The 21,142-nt window shown below is 46.1% G+C and overlaps 1 protein-coding gene across 6 annotated transcripts in view; it reads right to left on the bottom strand.

The window, feature by feature from the left end:
- kmt2cb (lysine (K)-specific methyltransferase 2Cb) overlaps positions 1-20,774 on the bottom strand; it is a 150,016-nt gene extending 129,242 nt beyond the window's left edge. For all 6 annotated transcript variants that reach the window (XM_017703452.2, XM_037535644.1, XM_037535648.1 and 3 more), the window contains exons 1-2: positions 19,983-20,774; positions 14,248-14,430 (exon numbers count right to left, since the gene is read on the bottom strand). In XM_017703452.2, the coding sequence (XP_017558941.1) occupies positions 14,248-14,429 (182 nt within the window). In that variant the 5' untranslated portion in view covers position 14,430; positions 19,983-20,774. The remainder of the gene's footprint in view (positions 1-14,247; positions 14,431-19,982) is intronic.
- Positions 20,775-21,142: the final 368 nt, after the last annotated feature.

Genomic DNA, 21,142 nt, shown 5'->3' with positions numbered 1-21,142 from the left:
CTGATTTCCAGGTTGTTCAGCTGTTCTTCTGTCACAGCTGCCGACTGAAAAGCTGCTCAGTGGTGTCGACAGTTTGGGAATTTAGTGTAAGGAGCTGGAGAACGAACTGCCGGCTGAGCGGCGAGTGGGCGGAGTTCGTTACTCTGACGTAGCAACGAGCTGCTCGTTAAGGAGCTATAATTAGGAGGAAGGACCTGAACATTAAAACATATTAAACGCCGCGTTCACGGCCAGTTTATTCATTTCTTACTGTATTTATTTAACTGCTGTTTTAAAGCAGTTCAGACACTCGAGGAGGGAGTTATCACCAATAACATCACGGCTGGGATGATCTACGGCCACCAGATCACAGCCGGGATGGTATTTCATGATAACGCCCTCCGTCTCGGGTTCTACTGCTCAAAGGTTACCAAAAGAAACTACAAAGAATTGCAGATGTTAACCAAGAAGAAAAGAGCGGTGGCAGTTATTAAGGTGGTGGTTGGTTAGTGTAGTGGGTAACACCTCTGCCTTCTACACTGTAGACTGGGGTTCAATCCCCACCTGGGCAAACACCCTACACTATACCAATAAGAGTCCTTGGGCAAGACTCCTAACACCACCTTGGCCTACCTGTGTAAAATGATCAAATTGTAAGTCGCTCTGGATAAAAGCGTCAGCCAAATGCCATAAATGTAAATGTAAGGTGGGCAATATGATATTTTGTCATTATTGTGATGAATATAATTATCGTCATTATCGTAAGAACACTGAATAACGGCACTATACACATTATGAGGAGAGCACATTTAGGCCGTTTTAATTGGATTACGTAGTACCCTGCATCCAACAGTCATGGATATCATGTGTAAATACAATGCCTATCATGCTCGTTATCTATGAATGCAAATAGGGTTTATAAATCAATGGTTGTTGAGTCATTGACTAATACAGGTGACATACAGCCCAGCAGTAGCTCAAACCTTCTGCCCTGATGCTCCTCGCTGGTGTTTCAGCATCCCTCTGACAGGCTGACACACACACACACACACACACCCGCAGCCTGATGCTCGTTACCATGGCACTGCCACGACACACCAGTTTTTAAAGAGAGTTTTCATTAGTAACTTCCCGATATAGAATATGCAGGGAGAACATACCTGTGCCAGGTGTGTACACACCAGTGTGACATGCATCACCTCTGAGAAGTAGTCTCATTATTTCTCACGGATGCTCGTTCGCCTCAGGTGCCGATACTCAAACACTGAAAATCGGTACTCGTTTATTCATTATGCTCCGTCACTATAAGCCTGAGAAAATAACTTACAGGCAAACCATTAACTTAATTCAGTTAACACTGCAGTCCACCATTAGAACATAATACCACCAGTGAAGCATGGTGGCGGCAGTGTGATGGTCTGGCTCTGCTCTGCTTCTGAGGGAGGACCTGGATGTCTCGTCATCACTGATGGAACCATGTATCCTGCTCTCTCTCAAAAATTCCTGAAGGAGAACGTTCGCCCGAGACCTAAAGCTCAAGGGGGGGTGGGGGGGGGTTACTTTTTAACACGTCTGAAAGTGGTTGTGAATAAATCTTTACCTTCAATGAACCGGATGATCAGTTAAAAGCTGCATTGTGTGTTTACATTTTACCCTATATTAAAATTAGTTGGACGATGTGAAATTTAAATGTAATAAATATGCAAAGATTGGGATTCCCAAGAAATTGAGAAGGGGCAAACACTATAAATAGCACTGTCTGAAGAATGTGCTTCCCTCTTAGCAATATTACAGACTTTTTGAGGAAAAAAATTCAACGATATATATATATATATATATATATATAAACAAAACAATTTATACATATAGATTTTTATATATGTATAGTACATATACATATTTACACACACAGCCAAGACACTTTTTCAAAATCTAGCTATTTGTGTAGTTTGTGTTTATTTGCTGGTTTGCCCAATGAGTGCTTCAGTAAATTGAGCTCATGATGTAATTGATGATATTAACGAGTCTCTGTGGCGGCTGTGAAGGTGTCCAGGAAAAATCTGGACCCGAGAAATACATTATTTCCCTCGCTCTCCTTCTTTTGCCACCTCTTCTATCTTGTATTTTATTTATATGAACGTGAATTAACACAAAAAATACAAACGTGAAAGTGTGCCACTGGTAGCAGGGACACCACTAATTCATCTGCACGCCGTTCAACAATATGCGCTGCAGTGCAGGTTCCCCACAGCTAATTTCGGTTTAAAAGCGATTTCAGGCCCATTGATTATGACCCCACGTCCAATGAGAGTAATTATTAAATGAGCGCGAAAACATCGGAAATATTAATGAATTTCAAACGACATCATTCTTTACCGTATCTGTTATTACGGTTGAGGAAGAAGCGGCGCGTCCTGCGGTAACGTTCACCGAAGTCACGTGAGAATCAACACCTCATTAGACGCTAAATGCCATAAGACTGGACTTCGCGACTCGTAAATCCTCCAGATTGGTGTACGTTACACGCGGTTAACGGCCTCCTGTCCACAGTCTGGCTTAACCTGAGTGTTACACGCTTAGGCAGAGCTCAGACGACGACTCTGATTTCTTATATTAACTGCTGCGCTCAGGCTTGACCCATGAACGACGCCTACTGCAGCTTTACACTGAAGACAGGGTTAATGAAGATATTTGTTGACACAAATAGCTGATCAGCCAATCACACGGCTGCAGCTCACTGCATTTAGGCATGTAGAGGTGGTCAAGACGACTTGCTGAAGTGCAGACCGAGCATCAGAACGGGGAAGAAAGGGGATTTAAGGGACTTTGAACGTGGCGTGGTCGTTGGTGCCAGACGGGCTGGTCTGAGTATTTCAGAAACTGCTGATCTGCTGGGATTTTCACGCACAACCATCTCTAGGGTTCACAGAGAACGGTCCGAAAAAGAGGAAATGTCCAGTGAGCGGTCAGTTGTGTGGACGAAAACGCCTTGTTGATGTGAGAGGTCAGAGGAGAACGGGCAGACTGGTTCCAGATGATAGAAAGACAGCAGGAACTCAAATAACCAACCAGAATCTCTGAGGAACGTTTCCAACACCTTGTTGAAAGTCTGCCATGAGGAATTAAGACAGTTTTGAAGGCAAAAGGGGGTCCAGCCTTTTACTACCTAATAAAGTGGCGGTGAGTGTACGTGCTGTGATGATCCACCAGCTTGATCTATTTACAGAACACTGTCCTGCACGATCTGGCGACCCAAAAGTAGGGCTCTACCACCTCAAAGGACTTAGCGGCATCGGCATTTATGACCGGCAACAGTGAGTGAAATGAAATAGCCACCAAGTTGCAATGTGACACTGTGCTAACTGGTGGGGACTAGTAAGTATTCATCATCAGCCATGTTAGCAGGTTTGGTCAAGCTTTACTTTGGAGAAGCACGACAAGATCTCAGTAATGAGATCAGCTCCCACAGCCATGCGTTTTTATGCAGGTTACACAGCTCCAGTTCACACCGGTATAAAGGATAACATGGTACGTTCTGTCCCAAGCTGGGAGGGTGAAGACCAGCGCCTGCGTTCACTGGCTGTGTTTACATGCAAAGATTCTCCAATTCGATTAAAAACAGATTCAGACTGAGGTGTTTATTCTCACTCTACTCAACAACCTGAAGGAAAACCTCCGTTTACCTGCTCACTACAAGTAATCAGATTCACAACTATACTGCATGTATGCACAGAGGACTGCTTAGTGTAGACGTTACCATGGCAACCAGCATCACGTGAGTCCAGTCAGAGTGAGATGAGCAGCAGTGAGCAGTGATTGTGTCTTTAATTGCTTTAAAATGACGTCAGACTCAGGAAAACGTCCTTCACGTGTCCTTATTAAAGGAGGCCGAGAGGAAGACGTCGTGCTCTGAGACACATAAGCTGGACGTCCGTCCCACCGCCGTCTTTTAAAGATCAGAGCGTGAACTTCGTCTCCTCTGCAGACCAGTTTCTGCTCCGCCGTGTTGAACGGTATGAACTCTCACTGTGACGCGACGCACAAGCAGAACGGACTGAAACGTTCCGATAGGGAATGTAATCGGATTCAGGTGTTTACACGGATATTATTCTTCTATTTAACGGATTATTTACAGGACTACCCACCTCGATCAGTCGGATAGAAACTGTATTCCGAATGGCCTCAATCAGAGTAGACCATCCTGACTGAGGTGGACATGGACGTGTCCCATTCCAATTGAGCTATTAGTTGAATTTATTAACGGATTATTCCTACTGGGACTCATGAAGGGGTAGCATCACTGGACAGCTCAACATGGTCAGAGGAGAACACAAAGAGCACAACCACGCGGTGAAACATCGCTTTTGTTTTATTGCATGCAGACCTTCACATGACCAACAATCTAGCTGCGTTAAGTAAGCTAACAGACACCCACACTATACTGACACTATTGAGTGACATCCCATTCTTAATCCATAGGGTTTAATATGATGTCGGCCCACCCTTTGCAGCTATAACCGCTTCAGCTCTTCTGGGAAGGCTTTCCACAAGGGTTAGGAGTGTTTATGGGAATTTTTTTTGTGAGGAAATTTCACGACTCCTGGAATTCCCTGAGCTCCTGAGAGCGACCCATTCTTTCACTAATGTCTGTAGAAGCAGTCTGCAGGCCAAGGGGCTCGGCTTTACACACCTGTGGCCATGGAAGTGACTGGACCACCTGAATTCAATGATCTGGATACTTTTGGAAACATAGTGCACGTTGGTTAACATCGTGCTCTTTTTGACTCCTGGCTGTGGGTGGCTGAGCATAGCCAGGGACTGAACCCATGATTCCCTGACAATAGATCCAAAAGCTTAGATACTTGCTCCACTGGACAGCCAGGGTTTTGTCTCTTAACGTGGCTAAACACCACCTACTATGACCGGGAAGGCCAAATTTGACGGGTATGCAAACTAACCAACAACAAACTATTGTCTTGTGCAACCTGCAGAGGCGGGTGATTTTTAAAACAGGTCTACAACCAACACAACACACAGTGTACAAAGCAGGGGAAACAGTCTTGTTTACCACACAATAAATGCTTCAAGGAAAACCGCCGAAACGCGGTGCCGTTAGCAATTCTGCCAATACACCTTGCACAGAGATCCGGTATCTTATGGCAACTTATCCCCGTAGTTCCCCTTAGCGATAGATGACCGACGGGTCATTAACAGGTCAACAACAACAACAACGCAGATTACATTGTACCACTAGACAGCCACTCATCTCCTTTTACAGCGAAAAGACACCACCACTGTATTCTCTACAGTCCTTGGTCTCCATTATGCCTGAAAGCTTGATCACCAGACCGACGCAATCTGTGCACGTCACCTTCTGAGCACTGACGGAGCTTAACGACGGGCTTCCTCTGGGCCTCGGGACCACCGTCGCGTTAACTAAGTGTGCTGAGAAAACAGAAAAACACACCCACCCACACCTACCATCACCGTTCATCACTGTCTGAACCCCGCTGGGTCTTCCACTGGTCTAATCCGAGCATCACTTCATCAAGGTGATAATCGCCAGCCTCACAAATTAAACAGAACCGCTCACAGTCAGCCCACCGTAGTCAGACAAACAAGAGTCGAGCGGAGAAAAGCACGTCTCCAGGGGATGTGGGGGACTGAGAGATGCATGGAGGGAAGAACGGACAGATGGAGGTAGAGGGAGGCACTTTTGTTTAGCAGGTCTGGTTCTGGGTGGAGAATGTTCCTGAGAAGCTCCTTTGTGAACGCCTACTTTCTCTCAGCAAAGCTTTCCGGTGCTCGTTTTAAACCAACCCCCACCACCCCCACCCCCACCCCTCGATTTGTCAATCAAATTTCACAGCAAATGAACCACCTAGACTGTCTGTCCATAATGCATGCGTTGAAAAACAATCGATATCAGTCGTCTTCAATACACTAGTCCGATCTGCCACTGGACAATGGGTCAGCACTGTTCAATACATCGCAGTTCTTTAGATGTGAGGTGCGGTCACACACATACACACAAAACTCAGACACACAAAATTTCTTCACTAAAACTTAAACCGTGAAGATGTGAACAAACCCAAGACTATAACTACACATCTGTGTAGAAATGCAAATTATTTTGGTCAAAATGATGCAGACCCAAGATTGACCATGAGATATTATAGATTCATCACTGCATCTTTAAAATACAGGGGGATTCTAAGATTCGTCTGATCTCAAAACGATTGATTTGGCTTGTAAATCGTCACAGATCAGTGCAGTGAGCTGTAAACGGTTTAAATGAGCATAAAGTTTATTATGTAATTCTACAAGGTCTCAGTCTGAACCTCCTCCAGCTGGACGGACGACATCAACACCACAGTCAAACTCATCCCAGACTGGACTGAGCGTGTCGGGCGTCGCTGCTCTCACGGCTCTTTCAGTGGGATTTCGGAGATCATCCAGTGCTGTGGAACCAGCGCAGAACGCTCTGAGCTGCTGGAGCTTCACTGCTGATGAAAATCCCGCTGCTCAGTTCTGACGGATTCACTCTGATTGACGTGGAGAACGCAGAACGTTCTGCTCAGGGGTCTCAGCTCCTCTCAGACTGAAGGAACCAGTCAGAAACTCCGACCCCCTCTTACAGTTGGAGTGTGATTGGTTCCTCGGCGCCTCACGGTGGTAAAATTATGGCGATCCTATTGCGTCGTGAACTCTCTATTAGGTATCCATTTCTTTAATGGCACCAACTAAATTACATAAATATTACAGAATATCCCAGAATTGTGATCCTATTTTCCAATACCTAGTCGGTCTTAGGATCCAGTGAGCGTGCTTGCTGCAACATCTACGCTGCTGACTGGCCGTCTACATTACATCCTGCATGTACGTTACATCAACGCTTCTCCCTCACCTGACACTCATTTCAGCCTTAAGCCACACCCACATTCAGTTTTTAATTAAAAAAAAAAAAAGTTAAGGATTCAATATCAAAATAAAAATAATGACATCCAGCCTAGTATTCTGTATTTTGTTGCTGTTGGAATAAAACCTCGTAACTTTACAGGAGAAGGAAAAAACATACTTTCTTTTAATGTAAGTCAATGGAACCAGACGTCCTTCCAAGTCATTTTGGGCCGTTTCTTTCGGTCCATTCATCATGAAATTCACAGACAATGTAAACGACAACAAACATTTTCAAATTATGTCAAAAACTGAAAAACAGAAATACGAGGTTTTGTTCCGACAGCGATATATTGCGCAATATCCCAATAACCTATTACCACTAATTGTACACCATGCCTCCAAGAATAACGAACAATTACCCCAAAACTTAATTATTAATGATTAATAATTAATTATTTAGCCAATTTTTTCTTCTTCGGTGATGTGTTAAATGACTCCTAATTTCATACAATACTCATAAAAAGTTTGGCATGACACCTTTAAAAGGAAGCGTGTACCATCATAGGAATTGAGGGTTGACGTCAATCTCCAATATTATTCACGTACATACCTGCCGATGCCGGAAAAAGCGTTTATTAAATATAGAAATTGTGCCCAAATCCAACCAAAATTAGTGCTGCAGAGAAATGCAACTTCTATTATTCTTGGGTTGCAATAAATTCATTAAAAAATGATGCGAAATGAATAAAATACGGGTATTTAAGTGCAGAATGCCTACTGGTTTTCTGCCCACCTGGACTAGAATAAACACACAATCAAATATTCAAATATCAGTCAAATAAATCTGTACAAGCTTAATCGGGTGTGCTATTTAAAAGGTTGGTCGTTTTACTCAATCAGAGCTCAACAGTATTAGATCAGAACAGCAGAAGCTAAAAAGATGGATTCGTCTTTATGATTAGAGGGTAAATCGTTCCTGAAAGAACGTTACACCCAAAACAAACTTGGCGTCTTAACTCGTAGAGACAGTCCTGACACCACACAATGAAAGTAATCCCGGTTTGTCAGGTCCCATCCATCTCAGGTTATTACGTACGGCGCTCGTCCGACTGGCCACGTGTTCGAGGAGGCCTTAAACAGCGCTTCTCCTTCATCTGCGGAGACGCTGGCGGTGCAGGGACGTGCCGGGCGAAGCAGGCAAGCCTGGCGCGATTCGCGTGGCGGCCTCGGTATTAAAAATGTAGCATGGTCCCAGGCAGACTTCGGCTTCTGTCTGGGATAAGAGACGACACCGAAAGGACCGCGGCTGGCTTGGGCACGCCGCCGTCAACATAAATAGTAGAAGGACAGTCTCCAGACCGTCAATCACGGCATGAAAACAGACAGCAGCTCCTAACATCTCTCACCGAAGCCCACAGCTTCACCGCACCACACATCGGCCCTGATCTTTAGTTCTTTCCGCAGTATTCATTCAGACGTTTGATAGCATATGTGGAAAAATCGGGTTTTCCCATTAATTTCCCCGCATAATTCAATCACTAAGACGTAAACAAAGCCGTTCAGAGGGGTTTAATATGAAACTAGCCTTTTAAAAAAAAAACATACCGAGTCAGAACTGCTCAGAATTTGTGAAAGGAACCAGACGTCCGAAGCATTTAATGCCTCTATAAGCTCACCCACACCAAACCTGAGAACCTGGAGAAGGTTTTGGGCTAAAACACACACATTCGATACGTTCCCCCAATGCATTCACAGCGGAGAGCTACACGCAGGGCGCTGAGGCAAAACAGCCTCCATATAACTTCCCCAATCACCAATATCGCACAATAACAGCTCAGAAGACTCGGGTGGGTTCTCTGGTGGTTCTGGATGGTAAATAGAGTGTCTATATGTGTTGTAGTCATGGCGACGTCTGGTTCCCATCACCACCACTGTGTAAAATAAATAAATAAATCAGTAGGTTTCTCTACAGTCACATCAGATCACCGTTTACATCTAAACAATTGAATGACGCCGCAGTTCTGAAAAATGGGTGGAGAGTTTCCCCTTTTAAGAGGAACCGGAACAAAACAGTCCAATCAAAACAAAAACTACAGGTTTGGTCATTTAACCTCTATTGCTGGTGGGAATATTTGGGTTCGTCCATCTGAAGTTACGAAATCGTAAGGCGAATTATTCAGTAACTGCGTGAAATAAATGTACATTTTTATTTTATTTAATTTTTTTTTCCATGTGTTTTATGATCCACACACACACACACACACACCACTACATGCTCACAATTTACTGCTGAAAGCCAAAAATCTCCGCCGCTCTTTGTGTTGTTTTCTAAAAGTGATGTTTCCAGAGCAGATCACTGAAGAGACGCCGTCTGTTTATAGTTTAGAGCCCAGATTTGGGGAAAAACGGCTCGACTTTCAGTAGAAAAACAAAGTTCAGCTTCTTTTATTATAAGGGTTTAAAATGACGTCACCGTCTATTAGACTGGAGAGAAGAGCTACAGCCTCACACGACGCCCAGCTTCTGAATGGAGCTTATGGAGTATGAACGTTATGAAGAACAGGACCGAGTGCGGTTTGGGACCACCGGTGGTCCCGAGGAGCTTAAGAGGTTCATTCATGCTAATAAATATCATCTCACAGCGTGTTTAACTGGAAAACACTGCGAGTGAATTTTCTCTTTACTGCCCAGCACTGGAGTCCTAACATGATGACCGCAGCATGTTCAGAAATGCTCAATAATCCTGTAATGAACTCTTATTTTTAAGCTCGACTAGAACGAGCTGAAGATTAACTGCTCCGAAACGAACCCACTTGAATCACTATGAACTTTTACTAACTACCAAAGCCATTTCCCCAGTCAACCTGACGGCCCCTCACCTCGGAAAGCATCGCTCGCTGGGAGCGCCTGCGAATGGAAAAGCGCAGCGTAGCCACGCTCGGCCCTTTAGGTTTGTCGGGCACCCAACCCCCCAAGCCCAGAGCCCTATAACTTATCCCCATGATCCCAGTATGGAGAGGGAGGAAAAAAAATCTGTTGTTCAAAGTAGTGCCAGTGCAAGGGTGGGCCTGAAAATCTGGAGGGGAGTCCTGGAACGGAACGGACCGGAGCTGCCTGTCTAGAGAGGCTACCAGAAGTCCTTAAAGGAGCACTCCAGCGTTTTCCACACCAAATCTCTGTGGACTGGATATGACCAGTCACCCAAGCCAAAGAATTAATAAATAAAAGGAATTATAACCATGATAATACAGATGACCTCAAATGGCTCTTTCACATATTCATTTCTGCTGTATTACTAGGAAAATGTCATGCTACCCATCCCTCGGTTTTCACTCTCACCACCACAAAAAAAACAGCAGAATGACGGTTCTCACCAGATCGCACACGTCACGGAACAAACCCTGACTGGAACGGCACCAGTGGAGCGAAATTTTGTTTTCTGAAAAACTCCAGGCGACACGTTTGTCAAGAAGCGGAAAATGACAGCTGCAAGAAGAACTGCCTGATGCAAAACTCCGTCATGGTAGAATAACTGGGGTAACCGTGTCGCCACAATCTGCAGACATGCGGCCGATGAGAAGGAAAAAGGGTAAAGAGGAAAAAACAAAAAGGTCATATTTTACAATATAGTTTAATAATATAGTTTAATAATATAGTTTAATAATTGTGATATTCGCCTTTGCAAGACTGAGAATCACCCAAGGCTACCAAACATCCTCGACCCAATCACAGCTCCAAATGAGGATTTATCCCGATCAAAATAATGCTTCCACTTTATTAGGTACACCTGTTCAGCTGCTTAACACAAATAGCTAATCAGCCAATCACACGGCTGCAGCTCACTGCATTTAGGCATGTAGAGGTGGTCAAGACGACTTGCTGAAGTGCAGACCGAGCATCAAAACGGGGAAGAAAGGGGATTTAAGGGGCTTTGAACGTGGCGTGGTTGTTGGTGCCAGACGGGCTGGTCTGAGTATTTCAGAAACTGCTGATCTGCTGGGATTTTCACACACAACCATCTCCAGGGTTTACAGAGAACGGTCCGACAAAGAGGAAACATCCAGTGAGCGGTCAGTTGTGTGGATGAAAATGCCTTGTTGATGTGAGAGGTCAGAGGAGAACGGGCAGACTGGTTCCAGATGATAGAAAGGCAGCAGGAACTCAAATAACCAACCAGAATCTCTGAGGAACGTTTCCAACACCTTGTTGAAAGTGTGGCACGAAGAATTAAAGCAGTTCTGAAGGCAAAAGGGGGTCCAACCTTTTACTAGCAAGGTGTATCTAATAAAGTGGCAGTTTAACCACAATTGCAGCATTCGGTCTGTAGCGCTAAGGCCTAATTCACACACACAAATATATGAAAAGAGGTATAAAACAATGATGGACCTTCCAATTATACAGACTCCCGAGACTCAGACCACTAGAGCAAGTATGACCAACATAAAGTAGGAAAAGAGGCGTTCTCACATCCAGAGAGGATTCTGGCCAGCTTAAATCTCCCGGACCGTCTGCTACACTCCAAAGAGGTGCCTCTGCAAATGGGCTCCAAGAGACAGGCTAGATGCTCTCTATAGATTTTTTTTCCAGGTAAAAGGGCTCCGCTGCCCACTAATGGCTATCTGAAGTGTCCATGACAGCGAGAGAAACTGGTACCACACACAGTTCAGTTTCCACACTGGCTTTACATTAGAGTTTCACTACCATGTAGACCAGTCAGGCATCACACTGACCACCTCCTTGTTTCTACGCTCACTGTCCACTTTATCAGCTCCACTGACCGTATAGTTCCACTCTGTAGTTCTACAGTTACAGACTGTAGTCCATCTGTTTCTCTGATACTCTGTTACCCTGTTCTTCAGTGGTCAGGACCCCCATGGACCCTCACAGAGCAGGTACTGTTTGGGTGGTGGGTCATTCTCAGCACTGCAGTGGATCAGACACAGCAGTGCCGCTGGAGGTTTTAAACACTGTGTCCACTCACTGTCCACTCTGTTAGACACTCCTACCTTGTCGATCCACCTTGTAGATGTAAAGTCAGAGACGACAGCTCATCTGCTGCTGCACAGTTTGTGCTGGTCATCCTCTAGACCTTCATCAGTGGTCACAGGACGCTGCCGGCTGGTGGACGATTCTCAGTCCAGCAGCGACACTGAGGTGTTTAAACTCCACTCAGACCAGCACAACACACACAGTTACTGCAGTGCTGAGAACGACCCACCACCCAAACAGTACCTGCTCTGTGAGGGTCCATGGGGGTCCTGACCACTGAAGAACAGGGTAACAGAGTATCAGAGAAACAGATGGACTACAGTCTGTAACTGTAGAACTACAGAGGGGAACTATACGGTCAGTGGAGCTGATAAAGTGGACAACGAGGGTAGAAACGAGGAGGTGGTCAGAAGGTGACGCCTGATCGGTGTATGTCAGTAATGCAGTAGTTGAGTTACTCTGATGGCCAATGAAGCATTCAATGCTGTATTATAGTGGTAATTATAATTACCACTCCTGGTACCAGAGACCACTACGGCCTGATTACTACATACCAAACTAATGAGTGAATCGACTCGGCACGCTTCGAAGGCCATGGCAAACACAAGCCAACATCACTAGACGTCCCTAGATTGTTAATCAATTAACTCTTCGAAGGCTTGTAAACACAAACAGCACCAACCGGACCCGAGTTCATGGGAAGAGGCTGACTGAAGGGTTCGGTATTGGCACCATCAGTGCTACTGCAAATGAACGATGGTTGCCATAAATCGCTTCATATGGACGATAGCCGCATATAGTTCTCGCACCGTCTGGCAACCAGGACACACCTTCTTCCCACTCGCAGTTAAAGGAGAAGCTCAAACGAATATGCTAACGTGGCTGACGATGAACGGAACGATCGAGTGGCTCTGTTCCGTCTGCGTAATCATAATTCGTGGCTTTTCACTTTCACTCACCGTTACCAGCTACAACACTCAAACCTTCGAGCTGAGGGTTTTAACAGGACGCTTCAGTTCAAGCATCAAGTTTCCAGGAGCAATCAGCCGATCAGGAGATCAAAAGTCTTTGATCTTGTTCTTGACGCGTGTTAAAACTCGAGGTGCGTGAAACGGAACGTTTGTGTGTGCAGGAAGAGATGGAAAAACTGCTAAGAAGCATCAAAATGTACAGCCTCGGTTAAAGATAGACAAGGTTCTTCTGGTTATGATTGTTCCTCTACCAACGTTTTCGGACTCTCAGACATACATGGCAAAAAAATAAATAAATAAATAAATCTTTTTCCATCCCTCTCCCTCCCCTCACCTTGCAATTTCCAAATGGGCGTTTTCATACCGGAGATTTTTTCCTGACCCAGGACCGTTCGGTACGTCTGGTCGAGTTTGAAAGCCGTTTGAGTCCGAGAGCTGATCCCTGGTCCTCCTGAGACGGTGGTCTGGGGTTCCCTTCCGCTGTGTCTACGGAAGCTCTCTGCCCCCAGTGCGACAGATTCATTTAGACTGCGTTCACATTCCAAGCCTCGTTGCTCAAATCTGATCTCTATGACTCGACGGTTCACACTCGTTTAGGTCAGTGATTCAAATCTGTCATTAATGTGACGAACCGGCCTGAACTGACCCTCATGAGCTCCTCCTACTCAGTGAGGTCACGTGACCGAATCGCTGCATCATCAGCACAAACTAACGAGCAGAACGAGCTTCGCTGAGAAGATCATTAACTCTGATCAGCTCTCAGCTTCGTTATTAGAGCCAGACGGAGGAGGAAAAGGTGAGATGAGCTGCTTTTCCACCGTTCACCGGCTTTAATGTCTGGCGCTGTTGCCGCGGTAACGCACGAGCGTCACATTACGGCCACGAATCGGATACGTATCCGATCTAGGACCACATGTGAAAGCGGCTCAGGTCGGATTTGAAAAGATCAGATTTGCGTCCACACGGCCCTGAAAACACCAGATCCGATTCACATCAGGGCAAAAAAATCGGATTTGAAGCTCTTCAGCCTGGGAACATTCACGTAGGCTTGACCCCTGAAGGTAGTTTGTAAAACTGCTGGCAAGTTGTGGTTGTGACATCACAACACATCAGTCCGGCTAATCTACATCTACTCATCTCTGAGTTATTAGGTTAAAATTTCCCAACTTAAAACTATAAAAACGATGAATCTTCCAGACCCCAGTAAAAGCTTCCACACCTCATTAGACACGTTACATCTCATTGCTCCAAAGCTGCAAAACTAAAGCAGAAAACCTCTCTGCCAAACAGGTCTTGGCTGACAAGGCACGAGGGGAAAAGTGTGCGTCCACGCTTTGGTAGAATCATCGCTCTAAGAGAACGAACTCTCAGGCTCTCGGCGGCAGTTTAGAAGAGAAGTGGAACTTACTTCTTCCTCTGTCTGGGTGTAGGGGCAGGCTGGGCGGCCGCAGAGGGAGCATCCTTTCGAGGCCGGCCTCGGGGCCGCTTATCTGTGGAGGCGGGACTTCCAGCGGGCGTGGCCACAGAGCCACCAAGAAGTGGCGAGGGTCCTTTGTCAGAGGGGTCCAGAATCTTCTCCTCTGATGACATTCTGACAGAAGGAGAGGAAAACAGCTGAGCATACATGGAAAACACAAAGACATCAAGGAGTTCAAACGCAAATCTCTTTGGTCAAAATAACGCAGGTCGAATTGTAAGCGGTCACACCTGCATCAGGAGTTCGCCGGTGTGCTTCAATCACAACGTGCAGTAATATTATCTCTGCAGCTTTAACTGCAACCACAATTATAGTGATTCAGTGTTTCAGGACTAAATACGACCAAGATTTCTGATCTTGCCACGTTTTAAACTCTCTCGTTACAGGTAACTGTCCTTGAGCTGAAAATTCATACCACTAAATATCACGATCATTTAAATATTTAGATATTATGCAAATTATAACATCCTTATCAAGAGACCACACGCTTTTTGCTGCTTTGCCTTTTGTTGACCATCCCTTTTGTACTGCTACTCTAATCTAGTCAGCGCAAAATAGAACAAATCAACAGAAAGGACTGCACAATTAAAGCCAATGCAAAAAACATCAACTAACAAAATCACCAAATAACACCTGATGTTTGGTCTGGCGAAAGAACGCTGGGGCACAGGTAAAGGAATCGAGTAAAACGGACAAGCTTGTCCAGAAAAACAGAAAACATCACCAATTTGGCAATATTTCGGTGGCAAAAATAAAAATATTGGGAATTATTGGATGTAAACAGCCATCTGTACTAATTATAGCTACTGTTATAAGTCCTTAAGCAATATAAGAAGCCAGCCCAGTTGGTAACAACATAATAATTACATTACAATCCAGGAAAATTAAATGCAACGCATAGGGCGAGGCTCTGCAATGCTCACATGCGGGACTTCATCTAATTCTGGATGACAATAACATTGTTTATCGAGCCAATTCTGCAAAAAAAAGGTCTTAGATTATAGTCCAAGCTTAGTGTCAACTTGGTTCACCTACTTGCCCCTAAAACTTCCTTTGAGACTAAAAATCCTTACACACTAGTTTAAAAGCTTGTCCTATTCAAGCTCCACACGAATGGGCAAAAATAAAACCTGCTAAAATTAACAAGAAAGCGAAGACGTCAAACGTAGAAGCTCATCCCTCCACTGAGGACTCATGAAACCGAAGTGAGCATCAATCCACCTGTTATACGCAACGTGTTAACAACCCACCAGGCTGCAGATACCATTAATGGCTTTATGCACTGTATGGGAAGATAAAGTGGCAGAAATCTTGCCTCCAGCGTCGGAGAACGGCTGGCTCAACGAAACAGATGACAGACTATGAGATTTGCGAAATTTCTCAGGGAGGCCGTGTGCCCGCCTGCGCCTAATTCGATCAATCTAAATGACTTGATGCCATTACCGTCAAGCGCCACTGTGATATACGCAATTATGATATAAACTGTAATTGTTCCCACACAGCACTTAACTTTATTTCAAGGAATCAGAACCTAAACAGGTAAGACTTTCGCCGCAGGTTTCAGGAGGAGTTCTTTTCTCTTCATTTGTCATTTACAGGCACGATCCGTTTTCGGGAAAATGAGTCAGACAGTGGTGTTACTATGCGTGTCTTACTTTCATCTGGGGGTCTCCTGAAACTGCTTTTCATTCTTTAAACCATAAGGACGCATATGGGACCACCTTCAATTTCTCACCCTCATAACTGCATAACTTACACGATATAAATAAAACATAATACACTACATTTCCAAAAGTATTCAGTCACCCATCCAAATCACTTCCATGGCCACAGGTGTATAAAGCCGAGCCCCTAGGCCTGCAGACTGCTTCTACAGACATTAGTGAAAGAATGGGTCGCTCTCAGGAGCTCAGAGAATTCCAGCGTGGTACCGTGATCGGACGCCACCTGTGCAGCAAGTCCAGTCGTGAAATTTCCTCACTACTAAATATTCCACAGTCCACTGTCAGTGGGATTATAACAAAGTGGAAGTGATTGGGAACGACAGCAGCTCAGCCACGAAGTGGTCGGCCACGTAAAATGACAGAACGGTCAGCGGATGCTGAGGGGCGTAGTGCACAGAGGTCACCGACTTTCTGCAGAGTCAATCACTACAGACCTCCAAACTTCATGTGGACTTCAGATCAGCTCAAGAACAGCGTAGAGAGCTTCATGGAATGGGTTTCCATGGCCGAGCTGCTGCATCCAAGCCTTACATCACCAAGCGCAATGCAAAGCATGGAATGCAGTGGTGTAAAGCGCCGCCACTGGACTCTAGAGCAGTGGAGACGAGTTCTCTGGAGTGACCAATCACGCTTCTCCGTCTGGAAATCCGATGGACGAGTCTGGGTTTGGCGGTTGCCAGGAGACGGTGCTTGTCTGACTACATTGTGCCGAGTGTAAAGTTTGGTGGAGGGGGGATCATGGTGTGGGGGTGTTTTTCAGGAGTTGGGCTCGGCCCCTTAGTTCCAGTGAAAGGAGCTCTTAAAGCTTCAGCACCAAGAGAGTTTGGACAATTTCACGCTCCCAACTTTGTGGGAACAGTTTGGGGACGGCCCCTTCCTGTTCCAACATGACTGCACACCAGTGCACAAAGCAGGTCCATAAAGACGTGGATGAGCCAGTTTGGTGGGGAAGAACTTGACTGGCCTGCACAGAGTCCTGACCTCAACCCCATAGAACTCCTTTGGGATGAATTAGAGCAGAGACTGTGAGCCAGGCCTTCTCGTCCAACATCAGTATCTGACCTCACAAATGTGCTTCTGGAAGAACGGTCAAAAATTCCCATAAACACTCCTAACCCTTGTGGAAAGCCTTCCCAGAAGAGTTGAAGCTGTTATAGCTGCAATGGGTGGGCCGACATCATATTAAACCCTATGGATTAAGAACGGGACGTCACTCAAGTTCATATGCGTGTGAAGCCAGACGACCGAATACTTTGGAAATATAGTGTGTGTGTGTGTGTGTGTGTGTGTATATATATATATAAAAATTTATACATTCACACACACACATTGTCTCTCAATAAAGATAAGGGTGGAAGAAGAGACAGAATTATTGTTGTTACTATTATTTTAAAGATTCTCAGTAGAATTACTACTACTAGTTCCTGCCCGCTGGTGCATGGCGACTTAATCAAATTTCTCCAAAGATCACACGTTTTTTAAACGGTACAGCATGAAGAATTATATTTAACGTGACCGGACGCGTGAACTAAGATGACAAAGTCTACTCAGATTTCAGGGAGACTTCAACATAACAGCTAAACAAAAAGCCTGCAGTGTTGAGGGTCAACACCTTCCATTGCCCCTGAAAGCTCTACCCCACCTGTTTGACCGTACGTCACTAACAAGCTGCAGGTGCTGAAATCAAAACTTGCTTCTCACCAGTTCCAGATTCTTTTAGACACAACTAAACACACAGCTCTTCTGACACAAAGGCCACGCTGCTTCAGCCAGGAGCAAACGCTCTGATGCAACATCAGGTGGCTGTTGACCGACCGCCGCTGGTGGCGTCGCTTTGCTTCCCCAGCTATTCCAGCCTGACGTGACGCCTCTGGCCCACCTGTCCATTCAGCTGATGGGGCGCGGCGCCAACGGGGCACTGCCTTTTCCGGGAACTACATGGAATCCCTCCCTAAGCCGGGCTTTGTACGAGCAAACAATTACACTTCACGTGCTTCGAGCCGTGCATCCCTCAAAGAGGCTGAGCGCTTGGTTAACAATGGGCCCGGCGTTCACAACGCTGCCTGTGGGTCACGTAGCATCCTGACATGCACAGGAGTGCTCCTCTGAGAGGCATCTGCCAAGCAGGACATCTTCCCAATCACAAAAAAAAACGGGATGTTTCATTTGCCGACGGCCAGCGTTCGAGCACCAAGTCATCCTGGCCTACAGCGGTCTTGCAAAAACAAAGAATTCCCAAAGATGTGCTTCGGAGTGGGCGTACGGAGGTGTATATTAAGAAAACTGTGCGGGACCACTCAAAGCCACGACTCCTCCATTGCTTCTCTTCACCGGCTGTCATGACTCAGCATGCACTGAATCACAAGCACAGCCAAGGAACGTTGGAAGATTCCGTTAACTCTTTGTAGCTAAAGGACTGCCCATCTTACCTGGCTAGGTTTTTTGTTTACTGGTGCACTGACACGCGTTTAAAGGGCATTCCAGCCACACGTGAAGCTATACATGCCGCCCTACACCACCGGAAATCGAAGACCGAAGGTCCTCCACGCGTCAATACGCGACGTTGTACCAGTGAGGCATGTGCATCAGACTGGAAATGGGAAAAAATTCCAGGCGGATCACTCCGATTAAGAGGAAAAAGTTGGGGGGCAACACTACCAATGGCTCCACCAAAAAACGAGCTGGCTCTTTTTAACCACGTCGAGACTCGGCCAGGCCGAAGCACTCATCGTGTCTGATGCCTCACTTCTTTCCCGTTTCAAAACACCGGTTATTTGGCTGGAAAGGCTGTGAGAACAAGGAAAAAACTGATAGCCTTTGTCTAAGGACTGAACACAAAGCAAGTGGTTCACATGAGGGGGGCATGTCCAGCTTTTTGCCTTTGTTCACTGGGCCCAGGAGCTCTGTGCTGGGGGGGGGGGGGGGGGTGGAGGAAAAAGTCCAGGATCTGTTTATAAAATGTCTATTTGGCTAACTGAGTCATCTTGATAGAAAACACACAAAAGCTGGGTGATGATGAAAGTGCTCCACAAGGGGGGCTGGATTCAACGGCTGAGGTTTCCATGGTGGGCTCTCAGCTCAAGGTAGAACAGATTCGGGACGCTGCGCGAAGTGAGGAAGACTTCATTTCTTTTGTGATGTCGACTGAAAGACTTTTAACTGGATGGGAAACTGGGCAAGGCTTGGAAAGACCACCAGGCCTTTCTTTCCCCGTCAAGAAAGCCATTTTCTTAGGAAAACAGCCTCTAGAACCATCCGTACGCCCGTCTTCAGCACTCCTAGGGTTACTATTGTGAAACCTCTGGGAAAGGAAGGAGAAGAGTGGAAAGAAACGAAGGGAAAAGGCTGCGAGGGGGTGACGTGTTAGCTGGATTTGTGGGAGAAACGTGATAGCCTAGGTTAGTTAACTTAGGCTGGGGTTCTTCAGAGAAGGGAAAGGCTCCGTTAGGCGGTTCTCCAGCACGGTGAAAAGGTTCTTCAGAGGGAAGGAGGACGCGTTTTACACGGGTATAAACCAGCAGGCTGAACTTGGGCTTCATATTCGCCAGCCTGTTTTTTTTTTTTTTTTTTTTTTCCGAATCTTCCCGTTCCACCTTAAATGGTGCAGCAGCTGCATTCTGCCGCCTGAGGCACCCGAATGTAACTGCTGCACCATTTAAGGTGGAACGGGAAGATTCGAAAAAAAACAAGCTGATTCCAGGTTCCTTTCCGCACAGAACCTTTTGAAAACGGCTCTGCGCGGCACCACAGAGGGTTCTGCGTGCCTTTCTTGAAAAAGGGTTCTTTAGAGAGCCACACAAAATCGGCCACAGCACGTTCTCCATCAATCTGGGCCGTTTGGACGGTTCTGTGGAGACCAACACTAGCATTCCCTTCACTAAACAACCGTCTTAAGCGTGTTTATCGACAACAAAACGGCTCGGTTATCGTGCTCAGACTCACCTCTTCAGCCCTAGCAATGTTTGGATATTTCCTTCATGTCAAAAAGCGGGTTTTTTTGGTCACACAGTACTTCTGTTTAGTGTTTCTGGGGCTCTTCTCGGAGGGGAAGGTGGACCGTCACTGTTGTCCCCTCAGAGAAGGAGAGCCTAACGGACACACGGGGCTCCACAACGGCCGCTGGCGAAGAGGAAAAAAGATCCAGTTTAACGATTATTCTCCAACGTCTGGTCCAAAACCCGGCCAGCGTAGCCTAATAATCCAAACCCCCTCGGTTTGACTCTCAGCAGCTTCTTTTATTCCGTTTCATCACGAGAAAGAAAAACCCTGGAGGGTTTCAGGCTAACGTTACATCCCCGGGCTGCTGAGGGCTTTTCGGGCTTTTCTTCTTCCAACGGCGCCTCTCCTCTCCGTAAACAAGTCATTCCGAGCCGCTTTATCCGCTTTAGGGAGTCCTAAGAGCCGCTGGCAGCGCGAAAACACCGTCTTTCCATGGAAAAGAACCGAGGAGAAATCACCTCAGCACGACGACGGCGTTTACTCTCAAACCCAAATTATTCCGTTCGGCTGCCGAGGGCTGTAATTTCGAGCCTCCCCACAGAAAAAAAAGAGGAAAAAAAACACACACAGCTGTACAAAACACATCCAAACGGGTTATTTTCCTCGTATTTCGCCTCACACTGCAGAATCGAAGGACATATCCCACAAAAATCGGCCTCCAAAAACCACAAATAACGACCGTTAAATCTCTATTTAGATCCGAATAGCTGTTAAAGTTGGAGCTCCCACTCCACGGTAGCCATATTTGAGTGCGGCCGAATCACACCCGCGAAATCTAAAGCGAGCGCCGCCGCGGAGCAGTGCCGAAAGCAGTCCGCCTCGCGGAGCCCGTTTTTGGAGGGCGGATCGACCGTCTTCGCGGACAAATCGCCACCCACGAGAACCTACGGATCACACCGGTCCATACGAGCCGCCGGCGAAATATATTTTTCGCCCGAAAAATAAAAATAAATAAAGCGAGTCTGAGCCGGCGGAAGGATATGTTGGAAAGCTCAGCAGGTGAGGCGACTTTTTTTTTTCCCCTTTCTTTCTTTTTTTTTCTCCTCGGGATGTCCGCAAAGCGCGGCGCGGATCGCTGGAGCTCGCCGGAACGGACTTTCACA

Source organism: Pygocentrus nattereri, chromosome 2 (genome assembly GCF_015220715.1).
Source record: "Pygocentrus nattereri isolate fPygNat1 chromosome 2, fPygNat1.pri, whole genome shotgun sequence".
NCBI lineage: Eukaryota > Metazoa > Chordata > Actinopteri > Characiformes > Serrasalmidae > Pygocentrus > Pygocentrus nattereri.
This window is presented reverse-complemented; position numbering and strand designations above follow the sequence as displayed.